Source organism: Engystomops pustulosus, chromosome 4 (genome assembly GCF_040894005.1).
Source record: "Engystomops pustulosus chromosome 4, aEngPut4.maternal, whole genome shotgun sequence".
Lineage (NCBI taxonomy): Eukaryota > Metazoa > Chordata > Amphibia > Anura > Leptodactylidae > Engystomops > Engystomops pustulosus.
The window spans coordinates 176,086,925-176,103,621 of NC_092414.1; the positions used below are offsets into that span (position 1 = coordinate 176,086,925).

The window sequence follows — 16,697 nt, forward strand, 5'->3', positions numbered from 1 at the left end:
AGGTGGCCCTCCAGAAAAATGGAATAGATTGAGTGCCTGTATGTGGCAGTCCAAAAAATTTTTCAAACCAGAGGAGCAGGTAGGTGGAGCTCCAGAAAAATTGAATAGATTGAGTGCCTGTATGTGGCACTCCCAAAAATTGTTTAAAACAGAGGACCGGGTCGGTGGCCCTCCAGAAAAATTAAATGCATAAAGTACTATAGGTAGAGCCAGTGGGCCCTGTCAAAAAATAGCCAGTTTCCTCTGCTTTACTGTACAAAGAGCAGGAGAAGGAGGAAAATGAGGAGGAGGAGGAGGAGTGGATAAATTATTCAGGTTGAGCTTCCTTCACCTGCTGGAGATTGGAAATTAGGAGAAATCCATGCTTTATTCATCTTGATAAGCGTCAGCCTGTCAGCGCTGTCAGTCGACAGGCGTGTACGCTTATCGGTGATGATGCCACCAGCTGCACTGAAAACCCGCTCGGACAAGACGCTAGCGGCAGGGCAGGCAAGAACCTCCAAGGCGTACAGCGCCAGTTCGTGCCACATGTCCAGCTTTGAAACCCAGTAGTTGTAGGGAGCTGTGTGATCATTTAGGACGATGGTATGGTCAGCTACGTACTCCCTCACCATCTTTCTGTAAAGATCAGCCCTACTCTGCCGAGACTGGGGACAGGTGACAGTGTCTTGCTGGGGTGACATAAAGCTGGCAAAAGCCTTGTAAAGCGTACCCTTGCCAGTGCTGGACAAGCTGCCTGCTCGCCTACTCTCCCTCGCTACTTGTCCCGCAGAACTACGCACTCTGCCGCTAGCGCTGTCAGAAGGGAAATACTGTTTCAGCTTGTGCACCAGGGCCTGCTGGTATTCATGCATTCTCACACTCCTTTCCTCTCCAGGGATGAGAGTGGAAAGATTTTGCTTGTACCGTGGGTCCAGGAGAGTGAACACCCAGTAATCGGTGCTGGAATAAATTCTTTGAACGCGAGGGTCACGGGATAGGCAGCCTAGCATGAAATCTGCCATATGCGCCAGAGTACCAACGCGTAAGAATTCGCTCCCCTCACTGGCCTGACTGTCCATTTCCTCCTCCTCCAATTCCTCTTCTTCTGCCCATACACGCTCAACAGTGAAGGACTCAACAATGGTCCCCTCTTGTGTCTCGCCAACATTCTCCTCCTCTTCCTCCTCATCCTCCTCCACCTCCACCTCCTCCGATATGCGCTGAGAAACAGACCTAAGGGTGCTTTGGCTATCAACAAGGGAATCTTCTTCCCCCGTCTCTTGTGAGGAGCGCAAAGCTTCCGACTTCATGCTGACCAGAGAGTTTTTCAACAGGCCAAGGAGCAGGATGGTGAGGCTGATGATGGCGGCATCGCCACTGACCATCTGTGTTGACTCCTCAAAGTTACTCAGCACCTGACAGATATCAGACATCCACGTCCACTCCTCATTGTAGACTTGAGGAAGCTGACTGACCTGACTACCAGTTCTGGTGGAAGTTGACATCTGGCAGTCTACAATCGCTCGGCGCTGCTGGTAAACTCTGGATAACATGGTCAGTGTTGAATTCCACCTCGTGGGCACGTCGCACAACAGTCGGTGAGCGGGCAGTTGGAGGCGGCGCTGCGCTGCCCTGAGAGTGGCAGCATCTGTGCTGGACTTCCTGAAATGCGCACAGATGCGGCGCACCTTCGTGAGCAAATCAGACAGATTGGGGTATGTCTTGAGGAAACGCTGAACTATCAGATTTAACACATGGGCCAGGCATGGCACATGTGTCAGTCTGCCGAGTTGCAGAGCCGCCACCAGGTTACGGCCGTTGTCACACACAACCATGCCTGGCTTCAGGTTCAGCGGTGCCAGCCACAGATCAGTCTGCGCCGTGATGCCCTGTAATAGTTCTTGGGCGGTGTGCCTTTTATCGCCTAGGCTCAGCAGTTTGAGCACCGCCTGCTGTCGCTTAGCGACGGCACTGCTGCTGTGCCTAGAGCTACCGACTGATGGCGCCATGCCCACGGATGGTCGTTCGGAGGAGGAGGTGGAGGAGGGGTGGGAGGAGGAGGAGGCATAGTAGGCCTGAAACACCTGGACCGAGGTAGGCCCCGCAATCCTCGGCGTCGGCAGTATATGACCAGCCGCAGGGTCACACTCGGTCCCAGCCTCCACCAAGTTAACCCAATGTGCCGTCAGAGATATATAGTGGCCCTGCCCGGCAGCACTCGTCCACGTGTCCGTGGTCAGGTGGACCTTGTCAGAAACGGCGTTGGTCAGGGCACGGATTATGTTGTCTGACACGTGCTGGTGCAGGGCTGGGACGGCACATCGGGAAAAGTAGTGGCAGCTGGGGACCGAATACCGAGGGGCGGCCGCCGCCATGAGGCTGCGAAAGGCCTCGGTCTCTACTAGCCTATAGGGCAGCATCTCCAGGCTTAGCAATCTGGAGATGTGCACATTAAGGGCTTGGGCGTGCGGGTGGGTTGCACTATATTTGCGTTTCCGCTCCAGCGTCTGGGGTATGGAGAGCTGAACGCTGGTGGATGCTGTGGAGGATCGTGGAGGCGACGATGGGGTTTTTGTGGCAGGGTCCTGGGCAGGGGGCTGACTATCAGCTGACACAGGGGAAGGAGCAGTGGTGTGCACGGCCGGAGGTGAACGCGCTTGTTGCCACTGAGTGGGGTGTTTAGCATTCATATGCCTGCGCATACTGGTGGTAGTTAAGCTAGTAGTGGTGGAACCCCTGCTGATCCTGGTTTGGCAAATGTGGCACACCACAGTCCGTCGGTCATCCGGTGTTTCCTTAAAGAACCTCCAGACTTCTGAAAATCTAGCCCTCGCCGCAGGAGCCCTTGCCACGGGAGCTTCACTAGTTGACACATTTGGCGCTGATGCACCAGCTCTGGCCCTGCCTCTCCGTCTGGCCCCACCACTGCCTCTTCCAACCTGTTCTGGTCGAGGACTCTCCTCCGTCTCAGAAGCACTGTGTTCACCCGGCCTCTCAACCCAGCTTGGGTCTGTCACCTCATCATCCTCCGATCCCTCAGTCTGCTCCCCCCTCGGACTTCCTGCCCTGACAACAACTTCCCCACTGTCTGACAACCGTGTCTCCTCATCGTCGGACACCTCTTTACACACTTCTTCCAGTACGTCAACAAGGTCATCATCACCCACAGACTGCGACTGGTGGAAAACCTGGGCATCGGAAAATTGCTCATCAGCAACCGGACAAGTGGTTTGTGACTGTGGGAATGGTCCAGAAAACAGTTCCTCAGAGTATGCCGGTTCAAATGGCAAATTTTGCTGGGAGGGGGCAGACTGGGGGGGGAGGAGGCTGAGGTGCAGGAGCTGGAGGAGTGCCGATTTCGGTGACATGGGTGGACTGCGTGGAAGACTGACTGGTGGACAAATTGCTCGAAGCATTGTCGGCAATCCACGACATCACCTGTTCGCACTGTTCTGGCCTCAACAGTGCTCTACCACGATTCCCAGTAACTTCAGACATGAACCTAGGGAGTGTAGCTCTGCGGCGTTCCCCTGCTCCCTCATAAGCAGGTGGTGTCTCACCCCGCCCAGGACCACGGCCTCTGACCCCTGCAGTAGTTGGACGCCCACGTCCCCGCCCTCGTCCTCTACCCCTAGCCCTCGGGTTAAACATTTTGAAAATGAGAGTTATAACTTGAATTTTTTTTTTAACTTTTTTTTTTTTTTGTGTTTTTTTTTTGTGTTTTTTAGTTTTTAAAACCAAACGATGCTATCCTATTGCTATGGCTATTTTATAGCCAAGTATGAAAGCACACTGCTATGCCAGATGAGATGACGCTGAGTTATGAAAAAAATAAACGTAAAATAAAAAAGGAAATGGCAGACTGTGCCTAATTGAAATACAACCCCGGGCCCTAATAAATTTTCCCACTTCGGTCTTTGCGATGGATATGTGCGTCACTAAAACACAGTGGTCGCAAGTCTGACTCCAAATTGCTCACAATTTACTAGTAGATGCACTGCAACAACTACAGCCACCAGCAGATCAACCAGAAATCAAATATATATAACGCTACTGTAGGCGTAATTAAGCCGTTTGTATTCTCCTGAGGCTATTTTCTAGCCAAGTATTACAGCACACTACTATGCCAGATGAGATGACGCTGAGTTATGAAAAAAATAAACGTAAAATAAAAAAGGAAATGGCAGACTGTGCCTAATTGAAATACAACCCCGGGCCCTAATAAATTTTCTCACTTCGGTCTTTGCGATGGATATGTGCGTCACTAAGCGCAAAACACAGTGGTCGCAAGTCTGACTCCAAATTGCTCACAATTTGCTAGTAGATGCACTGCAACAACTACAGCCACCAGCAGATCAACCAGAAATCAAATATATATAACGCTACTGTAGGCGTAATTAAGCCGTTTGTATTCTCCTATGGCTATTTTCTAGCCAAGTATTACAGCACACTACTATGCCAGATGAGATGACACTGAGTTATTAAAAAAATAAACGTAAAATAAAAAAGGAAATGGCAGACTGTGCCTAATTGAAATACAACCCCGGGCCCTAATAAATTTTCCCACTTCGGTCTTTGCGATGGATATGTGCGTCACTAAAACACAGTGGTCGCAAGTCTGACTCCAAATTGCTCACAATTTGCTAGTAGATGCACTGCAACAACTACAGCCACCAGCAGATCAACCAGAAATCAAATATATATAACGCTACTGTAGGCGTAATTAAGCCGTTTGTATTCTCCTATGGCTATTTTCTAGCCAAGTATTACAGCACACTACTATGCCAGATGAGATGACGCTGAGTTATGAAAAAAATAAACGTAAAATAAAAAAGGAAATGGCAGACTGTGCCTAATTGAAATACAACCCCGGGCCCTAATAAATTTTCCCACTTCGGTCTTTGCGATGGATATGTGCGTCACTAAAACACAGTGGTCGCAAGTCTGACTCCAAATTGCTCACAATTTACTAGTAGATGCACTGCAACAACTACAGCCACCAGCAGATCAACCAGAAATCAAATATATATAACGCTACTGTAGGCGTAATTAAGCCGTTTGTATTCTCCTATGGCTATTTTCTAGCCATGTATTACAGCACACTTCTATGCCAGATGAGATGACGCTGAGTTATGAAAAAAATAAACGTAAAATAAAAAAGGAAATGGCAGACTGTGCCTAATTGAAATACAACCCCGGGCCCTAATAAATTTTCCCACTTCGGTCTTTGCGATGGATATGTGCGTCACTAAAACACAGTGGTCGCAAGTCTGACTCCAAATTGCTCACAATTTACTAGTAGATGCACTGCAACAACTACAGCCACCAGCAGATCAACCAGAAATCAAATATATATAACGCTACTGTAGGCGTAATTAAGCCGTTTGTATTCTCCTATGGCTATTTTCTAGCCAAGTATTACAGCACACTACTATGCCAGATGAGATGACGCTGAGTTATGAAAAAAATAAACGTAAAATAAAAAAGGAAATGGCAGACTGTGCCTAATTGAAATACAACCCCGGGCCCTAATAAATTTTCCCACTTCGGTCTTTGCGATGGATATGTGCGTCACTAAAACACAGTGGTCGCAAGTCTGACTCCAAATTGCTCACAATTTACTAGTAGATGCACTGCAACAACTACAGCCACCAGCAGATCAACCAGAAATCAAATATATATAACGCTACTGTAGGCGTAATTAAGCCGTTTGTATTCTCCTATGGCTATTTTCTAGCCAAGTATTACAGCACACTACTATGCCAGATGAGATGACGCTGAGTTATGAAAAAAATAAACGTAAAATAAAAAAGGAAATGGCAGACTGTGCCTAATTGAAATACAACCCCGGGCCCTAATAAATTTTCCCACTTCGGTCTTTGCGATGGATATGTGCGTCACTAAAACACAGTGGTCGCAAGTCTGACTCCAAATTGCTCACAATTTGCTAGTAGATGCACTGCAACAACTACAGCCACCAGCAGATCAACCAGAAATCAAATATATATAACGCTACTGTAGGCGTAATTAAGCCGTTTGTATTCTCCTATGGCTATTTTCTAGCTAAGTATTACAGCACACTACTATGCCAGATGAGATGACGCTGAGTTATGAAAAAAATAAACGTAAAATAAAAAAGGAAATGGCAGACTGTGCCTAATTGAAATACAACCCCGGGCCCTAATAAATTTTCCCACTTCGGTCTTTGCGATGGATATGTGCGTCACTAAAACACAGTGGTCGCAAGTCTGACTCCAAATTGCTCACAATTTACTAGTAGATGCACTGCAACAACTACAGCCACCAGCAGATCAACCAGAAATCAAATATATATAACGCTACTGTAGGCGTAAGTAAGCCGTTTGGATTCTCCTATGGCTATTTTCTAGCCAAGTATTACAGCACACTACTATGCAAGATGAGATGACACTGAGTTATTAAAACAATAAACGTAAACTAAAAAGAAACTGGCAGACTGTGCCTAATTCTACTCAAACCCCTAATAAATTTTCCCACTTTGGTGTTTGAGGTGGATATGTGTGTCACTAAGAGCTAAACACAACGGTAGCAAGTCCCCCTGCAAATTCCTCACAATATGGTACTAGCTGCAAATAATAAAAAAAAAAAATTAGAACGTTATTGTAGCCCTAAGAAGGGCTGTTGGGTTCTTTTAGAATCACTCCTGCCTAACAGTAAGCTAATAGAACACCCTAACGCAGTGGTGGCGAACCTATGGCACGCGTGCCAGAGAGGGCACGCAGAGCCCTCTCTGCAGGCACGCGTACCATCTCCCCATTCTTATCAAAGTCGGAGCTCCGGCTGCCACTGCATCCTGAAGCTGATCGGCTCTGCTCTCACTAGTGATGCCTTAGTGAGACAGTAGCAGCCGATCAGTGCCCGCCCCTCCTCCTCTTCAGCCCGGGAAGACAAGTACAGCAGTATGAGGAGTGAGAGTCCACAGAAGGAAGCCTGCAGGATCAGAAGATGATAAGAGGTCAGGAGCTGCTGGGGCTGCTGTGTGTGGTTTTCACATCAGCAGTTCAGTGTTAGAGCTGCAAATGCCTTCAAAGGTTCTGTCAGGTGGCTTTGGGACACTAAACCAACTATAGGTAACTGTGATTTAGTGTCCCAAATCCCCCTGTATGACAACTGTCTGTTGCCACATATATACTGGTCTGTGTCTGAAGAGCTCATCACTTGCATCAGGCGGGCAATGAAGCCAGCATAGCTCCACTGCAGGCAGCGCATGCACAATGTGGCCGGGTGCTATGCTGCATCACTGGCCGCACGGTGCATGTGATGAGGCAAGTATATATGTGGCCACAGACAGCTGTCATACGTGTGATCCCAAATCCACATGTGCCCACACCTTTCTCCACCTCCCTGCCAAATTGGATCAAAATGCCACTTTTTAGCCATTTTGCAGCATGTAATAAAAACTGATCAAAAGTCTGTACGGTCCTCAAAATGGTAGCATTAAAATCATCAGGTCATCTCGGAAATAATTACACTACACACAGCTCCGTACACTGAAGTATGAAAAAGTTAGCGCCAAAAATGGCAAAATAAATAATTTTTTTTTTTTTTTTGTACAGGTGGTTTCATTATTGTAAATGTATGAAAATATTATAAAACCTTTATAAATTTAGTATCCCCGTGATCGCACCCACCTAAAGAATATATGAGACATTTCATTTGTGGTCAACAGTGAAAGCTGTAAAATCCAAGCCCACAAGAAAATGGCACAAAAAATGGCACCAATTTCACAGCATTATGCAGAAAGCAAACCCTCACAAAGCTCTTTACATGGAAAAAATAAAGTTAGATTTTTGAATGTGGGGAGTGAAAAATGAAAATGCAAAAACAAAAAAGGGGTTAAGATTGCAATATTTGGTCCATAAGCAGACTAACTTATAGTCCCCCAGTCCCTGCCTCTACTCAGGACTGCTGTCACTGTATGGGGGTAATGATAATCAGTATATGGCGGTAATATTCCACACTGATGGCAGTAATACAGTATTCATCACTATATCAGCTTCTAGTATAGTGTTATTATTGGTAATGTTGGCCTTTCTATAGTCTTTATAACCAGAATTCTGCTATTTATGTGGTTGTAATGGTGGCGTCATGATGTCACAGTGTTATTTGTCTCTTGTATAGTGGTATTGTGGCACTATTGGGCTAAATTGCTGTGTTGGCACCTTGCACTAGAAACGTCGCCTTTGGTTTGCAGTTTGGGCACTCGGTCTCTTAAAGGTTCGCCATCACTGCCCTAACGCTTTCCCTGACCAGCAGCAGCTCTCTCCCTAGCGGCATCCAGACAGAGAATGATCCGAGCAGCGCGGGCAGCGGTTAGTCTATCCCAGGGTCACCTGATCTGGCCAGCCAACCACTGCTATCTACGTGTAAGGGTACCACGTCATGCTGGGTGGAGTGCAGAGTCTCCTGGCTTGTGATTGGCTCTGTTTCTGGCCGCCAAAAAGCAAAACGGCGGGAGCTGCCATTTTCTCGAGCGGGCGAAATACTCGTCCGAGCAACGAGCAGTTACGAGTACGCTAATGCTCGATCGAGCATCAAGCTCGGACGAGTATGTTCGCTCATCTCTATTTACAACATATTTTATCATCTTCCTATTTTCCTATTTTGGATTACACTCAGAAAGTTTCCCTGACTTCTTTCTTACAACCAAGTAGTGGTAGTGATCATACGCTATTGATCATGCATCGTGTGATAAAAGCTACAACCATCCCCCTAACCAAAAGCCCCCCCCCCCTTGTATACATCAATTCCAAGACATTAATCTGTAATATCCTGGAGTTGGCCAATACTTAATGTAATACTAGAATTCTTGCCCTAGCGATCTAGTGGGATTGGCCCATTAGCGTCCCCAATTCAGGTAATCCAGATATTTAGGGCCTCAGGATCCCTTTAGGTGCATATTACACTGCTTATTTCATCCCCTAGTTTGCATGGTACAACACCACCACCAAGAGGGCATTGCTTGTGCAATATTGTTTGTATGACTGCTTAACCTTAAAGGGTTTAATGTTATTGACATTATATTTACACAATTGTAACCTTCCTGAGGCTTAGCAGGCTGTCATTGGCTGGCACCCCAGTGTGTCTAGACAGAGCAAACCTATAAATATTGGCTCTGTCTCTATCTCGGACTCTGGGTCCATCTCTTGAGATTAGTGTGTCTCTGACTTGAGATTTATGCTGTGAAAGCATTGCTACTAAATTGATCGCTAATTAAGCAGTGTCAACCGGGCTCATAGGAGATACTCGTTAGCTAAGCTGACCACTGGTCCACTGGTTCCTGCAATACCGGGATTGTATCTACAGCAACAGCCCCCGGGGGAAACCTGACAGCATATCTCTACATACAGTTGGCCCTAGTGGGAATATTGAAAATCTGCCCTACTACTCCATATTGAAAGAATTCTCTTTATTACCAAACATAGGGAAAAAACTCTCAATCAGCAGTAAGTACACAATGAATCCAGTAGCTTATTAATATTGAGCACTAACATAAATTATTTTTCAACAAGCAAAGGTCTTCTCCCTCTTAAAGACTTTCACTGTAAATTAATCCCAAACATTGCATGTATCTGTCTTTATTTATATTTTTATATATATATATATATATATATATATATATATATATATATGTATATATATGTATATATATATATATATATATATATATATATATATATATATATATAAATATATATATATTTTTATTTATACATTTACGTTCAATGTAAGCTGTGTATGTAGTGACAGTGCCTGCTTCTGGTTCTGTTCTGGCAACACATCTTGTGTATCCATTTACAGTACAATGTGATTTACAGTACAATGTGATTAAGTAATTTCAAAGATATAACTTTTTGCTTGATATTCTGTAGTTAGTATTATAAAAAAATCAATAACCCTAAATGCTGTTTTGTCCACTTTTAGGTAAAGGTAGACCCCAAATGTTCACTAGAACATGTTACCCGGGATCGTGTTAAGGTTGGAGCTACAAAGAGAAGACCTCCTACTAGAATCCATCTCAAAGAGGTCTGTGAAAAATATTAATTAACAATTTATTATCTATCTATTCTATAGCTTATACTCTTCATACATACTGTACATTATTTCATGAACCCACTAATCCTGTCATGACTGGATGCATATAACTTTTACTGATGCAAAAGTTAATTGGTAATATTTATCCATATTGGTGGGTAAATAGCCACCTAAGTATTAGCCTCCAACAACTTGTAATGTTTGGTAATTTACCTCACTACAGGTAGCAGATGCTTCTGCTGATGATTCCCTTAGACTTGGACTGGAAGCTTTGGACACTGGAATTTTAACAGTAGTTCCACCAATTCCTAAAGAAAAGGTTGAGGAAACAATTCCCCAGAAGGAGGCAGTGAAGATCCCAATGCCACCCACAAAGCCAAGCAATCTTCAAACCACAGAACCTTCCATTTCTGAAACAACAGATGGTAATATTCAAGCTCCTCGTGTACCATCTCCTCCTCCAAAAAGCTTGAAAGAAAATGTTTATGCTCGTGAAAAGCTTCTGTCTGAAAATGCAGAGACAAATGTGGAAAATAAGTCACATGAAGAAAATGTAAATAATATAGTGAACACTCCACCAAAACCTCCGCCCAAAATTTTGTCAGACAAGATGAAGATTAAATGGATAGGGTCAAATTCAGACTTGATGGGAAAGGAAAATGTATATGTTGAAAAAGGGAGCAAAGAGAACTTGGTAAACTTTGATTCTGATGATCCAGAAAAGACTAATCCTATGGAAGCCATGATACCTAATGATATAGATATGAAGGAAGACCGTACAAGCAGTCTAGAAGACGATGAGAAAACGGAAACGGATGATGGGAATGATGACCAAAATGATGATGAAGATACGAAGGATGAGGTGTCTACAGAAAGAACATCTGAAGACATGGAGGAAGAAGAAGAAGAACACGTGCTTGATGAGAATGACTCAGTAACATATGATACTCAAGAACCTCCCACTGACCCACAAGTTCTTCTCTTAGATGACACAAAAAGATTGTCTCCAAGATTGTTGAGAGAAAGACGAGACTATGAAATGCCAGCAGAAAAGCATCTCATTGATCAAAAACCTAAGGCATCTTCCATGGGAGACCTTTTGTCTGACAGCACTATAAACATTGGCAGTAAAGAGGGTAGTCCAGTGTTACATCTAAGGAAGCACCATTTACAAAAAGTGGAGATGAAGCTGGCATGTGGCAGGCAGAGAACAGAAACTCTTTTACACCACGTATTAAATGGGCAACATGGAGCACCAAAAGAAGGCAATAAGCTGGATGTTGACTCTGCGACACTTCTAAATGAGGTGATGAGAGACCTTCAAGAAGCTTCGGAGGCATTGCGAGAAATGAAGGGACCAAAAACGACAGCACCAGAGGCGGTGGCTGACAGGCAAAAAGAAAAGGAATTGCTTGCTCTCCAAAGGAGAACTGTTCATTTTTAGTCCTTGGAGAATAGATGTACCGTATATGTAGATAGTATACAGCACAAATCGCTTCAGCACTTTATCTATATGCTGTCTCTATTTGCACCTTGAGGAATATACAAGAAAATGCTCTTGCCTTTAATCCTTTTTTAAATATATAATTTATATGACGTTACAAATGCTTTACAGAAGTCATCTTCATAAACAATCTTCATATACCACATGGACCAGTCACATTCAAAAGAAATCTACCATCAGAATTCATAGATCCAGGCACCAGGATTATGATAATCTTCTTATATTTGTTATCCATGTCCTCCTTCCTTTTTAAAAACCACTTTTAAAATTCAGTTAATGAGCCAGAAGAGCTCTGGGGTGTGTTACCAGAGCCCCTCCATTCTTTATCTTCACAGGCTGTTCCACTGTCTCCCTATCCTCAGCACTTCCCCCTACCTCTGCCTACTGTAATCTCACACCAGCAGAGGAGTTTCAGGGCACAGTGGGAGAGAGAAGTTTCCCTTCACAGTGTTACAGACAGTGAAGCTGCAGCACAGAGGGTCTCTGTTAACACATCCAGAGCCCTTCAGGCTCATTACCATAATTTTAAAATTAGATTTTAGAAGGAAGAAAGTCATGGATAACAAATACAAGAGAATTACCATAGTCACAGTGCCTGGATCAATGAGCAATGAGATTTCCTTTAACAAAGTATCTGCTCTGCAGGCAGCTTGTTATAGAGGGAATATAGACCAGATTTAGGGTGCTTTCAGATGGCCATGTTCAGGGCCAAAAGGTGGAGGTGAGAGGGGTGAGCTCTCTTCACCTCTCCTCCGTCCATGTGAAAACGAGGGGATGCCCAACTTGGTCCCACTTTGGTCAGACACCATGGAGCACATTTACTTACCCGGTCCTGTCGCAATCCCCGAGGTGCGTTGTCCGACGAGGATGAAGTCCGGCGTGATTCACTAAGATCGTGCGCCCGATATCCTGCGTGTGTCGCTTCCCCGCTCAGGTCACCAGAGTTCACCTTCTACTTTCCGGTGTATGTGAGTGCAGGTTTTGCGACACAATTTGAATTTTAAATCCCGCGCTTAGTCCGTTTCAGTCAGGTTGTCCGACGGCCACACACATGAAAATCGTCCCATTTGCACCAAAATCCGATCGCGTGCGACCCCTGTTAATTGCGGCACAAATCGGAAATAGTCGGGAAAGCCGACGGAAATGCGGTGTGCGGACCCTTAGTAAATGTGGCCCCATGTTCTCTCCACGCCATGACTGGGAGCCATAGATTTCCATTGTGTAATTTGTGCGGCCAGATCATGGCTACAACAACGGCCGTCTAAATGAACCCTTAAATGAACAAAATTTTGGGCAAATACATTTATCATAATGCTGTATCAAGCTGCTAAGCTCATTCTGCTCTCTAATATGCTCACACAGGGCACTGTTTACATTGTGCTCAGCTCTTCTTGCTCTATAACATGCTATGTACAATCTACTCAGTGTCTCATTTCTCTCTCTAGCAAAAGACACCATTTAGAAGTGACCTTGCATCTAAGGTCTATTTTTATGGGTTAAATCACCAAAAATTCCACGGTCGTCATTAATATTATATCTAGTGCAATGATAAAACAAACAGAATGTAATTAAGATTGTGTCCATCCTATAGCCTTGTTTTGTTCTGCATAGTTGTAGATTGAAACCACAAATCATTATTTCCTTTGGTGGACCCATTGAGCCACCGTCTGCTCTAGTGGTTTGGGATGTAGTTAGATTCTCTTTTTTCCAAGGCATTATAGAAAAGCCAGTAACTCCTTTGTAATGGAAAGCAATGCACACAAGCAGGTCGCTCTGCACCAGTCATCGGGGCTTAAACCAGTCCTTGATATTGGTGGGCTTCCTCCATGGATTTGGGTTTGATGACATCTCATTAGCATCTCATAAACCACCTTTTTTTGCGATCGCTTGCTAAGGCTTTAGTAACCATATATACTAATCATGTGTCAAGTCCTGGATTTCCTTTTCAGTGTGTTACGATTTGTCAATGGCGAGAGAGGATCTGAGTAATATCAAAATTTGGTCTATTCTCCTGCTTTGTCTAAACAGGTTGTAATAATATATAATTGTATATAACTTTTATACGGGACCTTTCACCACCTCCAGTTGGAATTTGACCTCTAGACTCTATTGTCCCTGAGCGATCAGTTGTAAGTTTCTGCAAACAATATGCTAATGAGGCTGTCAGGTGGGCGGTGCCAGACAATCTCCTCCAGTTCAAGACTGTCCACTTGAAGAAAGCATCCCCTGTGTATTGAATTCCGAAATTTACACTACTGATTGCTGGAGTCAAGAAGAGTTGGAGTTGGTGGATGTGATGTAATGTTCTTTTTAAAGATATTTAAATTGGTTGTAAACTGGAACAGATATGTAAATGTGTGACTACTAAAAGGGATTCTGCTACAATGAAAAACCTAACACTTCTTACTATTGCAAGGCCAAGCGTCTGTTTTGTGTTCTTCCAATATTCTCTAGTTTTTAGAAATTTCTGGTCTTACTTTTGAAATTCCCTTTTCACTAGCATCAGCGCAATCGGATATTTTCTCAGTTTACTTAAAATGAAAAAAAAATTCAGTAGGGAAATTACAAATACTCATTTCTAAAGTCATATTTACACAGTGCTGTTTTGTTGCAGTCAATTGTGAAAGAGAATCTCAAAGCTAGAACTGATAGATCTGTCTCTATTTTGAAGACAATGGGGCAGATTTACTTACCTGGTCCATTCCCGATCCAGCGGCGCGTTCTCTGTGGAGGATTCGGGTCTTCCGGCGATTCACTAAGGTAGTTCCCCCGATGTCCACTAGGTGTCGCTGCTGCGCTGAATTCCGTCGGAGTGCACTGAAGTTCACCAAGCTAGGCCGGGTGCAGGTAAGTGCGTGTCAAGCGACATATTTTTTTTAAAATACGGCGGTTTGTCCGAATCCAACGGGTTTTCCGGCAGCCACGCCCCCGATTTCCGTCGTGTGCATGCCGGCGCCGATGGGCCAAAATCCGATCACGTGCGCCAAAATCCCAGAGCAATTCAGGGAAAATCGGCGGAAAACGGTATAATTCGGTTAACGTGAAGTAAAAACGCAATTAGGGCCCTTAGTAAATGACCCCCAGTCTGCCTACTTCATGCCCCTTAACACTCAATTAGCATGGAGGTGGCGCAAAGGGGTAAATAGTCACAATTCTTTGCCATGCTCCATGAATAGCATATAAGTCGACCCGAGTATAAGCCTTTTAAGACATTTTTTTATTACTTTTTTGGCCTAGAAAAAATGAGTTATGTACTAAAGGTATGGCCCAGCATGTCTTGTAGAGCAAACTGGATGGAGACAACATGAGATAAGACATCAATACCAGGGGAACATCAGCTTACACAGCTTGTCCTATGTGGTGCTTGCCTATTACATTGATGGCCTAGTAGGATAGGTTATCAATATCACATGTGTGATAACTCCCAACACCACTGTACATCTGCTGAATGTGCACAGGGTATGGAGCCAGGAGCAGGCTCCACACACAGTTTAGTGGCCATGGCAGGGTACTGCAACTCAGTTCCATGTTTTGATGAACAAATTGGGGCACATTTACTAAGGGGTTTGCGCTGCACTTTTGTTGGACTTTCCATGTTCTTCTAGGTTAAAACGACTTGCACTGGTATTTAAGAAGTGCCCCACACCAGATGTGTAGCCCCAGCAAAATTGTAAGATATTCCTTCACTCTATAGTCATATAGCCGCGCCCCTCCCAATTTGTGTCACGTGAAAGCCGTGAAAGCAATTGCGACACAATCCGATCGCGCGCGACAAAGACCCCTGTTAAATGCGGTGCAGAACTGAAATCGTCGGGAAGCCCGACAGAAATGCTGTCCGCGGACCCTTAGTAAATGTGCCCCAATGTTTGTGTTTTGCCTTGTTTAACAAACATGAATGTTTTTTTTATGTCAAAGTAGAGAAAGTTAGAAAAAGACGCAGGTCCATCAATCAAGTCATTCGTGTGAGAGACTGATCCTTGGGCCTTTCACAATGATCAGGAACAGATCCTATATTGATTTACTCCACTAATAATCAAAATGAACCATTACAAGAAGAGTCACTTTGAGTTACGCTTTTAGCTTCTGCGAGAAGACAGGCTTTAGCTGTACGGCTGTAATAATGGAGGGTACAAGTAAGTAAGAAGTGCAATGTGATGCAATCTGCTGACCTCCTTAAAGGAAACCTACCATTTAGAATGGTAGGGGTAAGCTGTAAGTACCGAGCACCAGCTCAGGGTGAGCTGGTGCCGGTACTTACTTTCGTTAGTGTTATAAACCGCGGTATCGCGGTTTTAACACTTTTTAAACTTTAGAGCAGGAGAGGCTCTATTTCCTATGTAGGCGCGCACGATCGTGCGCACGCAGCGCCGAAGCCTGTTCTGGTCTAGAGTTTAAAAAGTGTTAAAACCGCGATACCGCGGTTTATAACACTAACGAAAGTAAGCACCGGCACCAGCTCACCCTGAGCTGGTGCTCGGTACATACAGCTTACCCCTGCCATTCTAAATGGTAGGTTTCCTTTAAGAGCTAAATTGTTTTATCTGTGTGTTTTGCGGTGACTGGTTACCAAGTCTGGCGCTGAATCCCACTTTCTATTCAGATTTCATGCCAACAGTGTATTTTGGCCCTGGATCGAGTTCAGATGGTGCTGTTCTTCTCTGCTGGTTCAGATCCAGTTTAACAGCTGGGTAAAACTTCAGTGAATGTCTTGGATACCTCAGCCTGGCACTGCCAGTGTTTTCAGCCTGGGAAATGTGCCTTTGGAAACAGACTTGGTCTTTTTGGGAACCATTGTTTGTTATAGCTTGATTTTTCTGGATGTGACCTGCTAGAGACGTGACTACTATCCAGTATGTATACATTCCTCATCATCTCCTTCGTACATGAAGTACATAAACGGGGCACAGTGTTTCTGCAGTTTTAATACGAATGTTGTAGCCTCATATGCATAAAATGATATTTTATGATGACTATTGCTTTGTATAAAATGCAATTAAAGTTTTTTTTTGTCCAGATTACTTCTTTGCTTCACTACTATTATTTGGTGAGATTGACCCCTCAGAAACCCTGTACATATATCCTATATGGAAATTATAGAGGGAATCCCTTGTGGTTGGGCTCGTGCATACTAGCGCAT

General features: G+C 44.4%; 1 protein-coding gene across 2 annotated transcripts in view; it reads left to right on the forward strand.

Annotated features, from left to right (window-relative positions):
• The window catches only part of PLEKHO2 (pleckstrin homology domain containing O2), a 40,178-nt gene extending 26,007 nt beyond the window's left edge, over positions 1-14,171 (forward strand). For both annotated transcript variants that reach the window (XM_072148627.1, XM_072148628.1), the window contains 2 exons: positions 9,946-10,047; positions 10,280-14,171. In XM_072148627.1, coding sequence (XP_072004728.1) covers positions 9,946-10,047; positions 10,280-11,500 — 1,323 coding nt within the window. In that variant the 3' untranslated portion in view covers positions 11,501-14,171. The remainder of the gene's footprint in view (positions 1-9,945; positions 10,048-10,279) is intronic.
• The last annotated feature ends 2,526 nt before the right edge of the window (positions 14,172-16,697 follow it).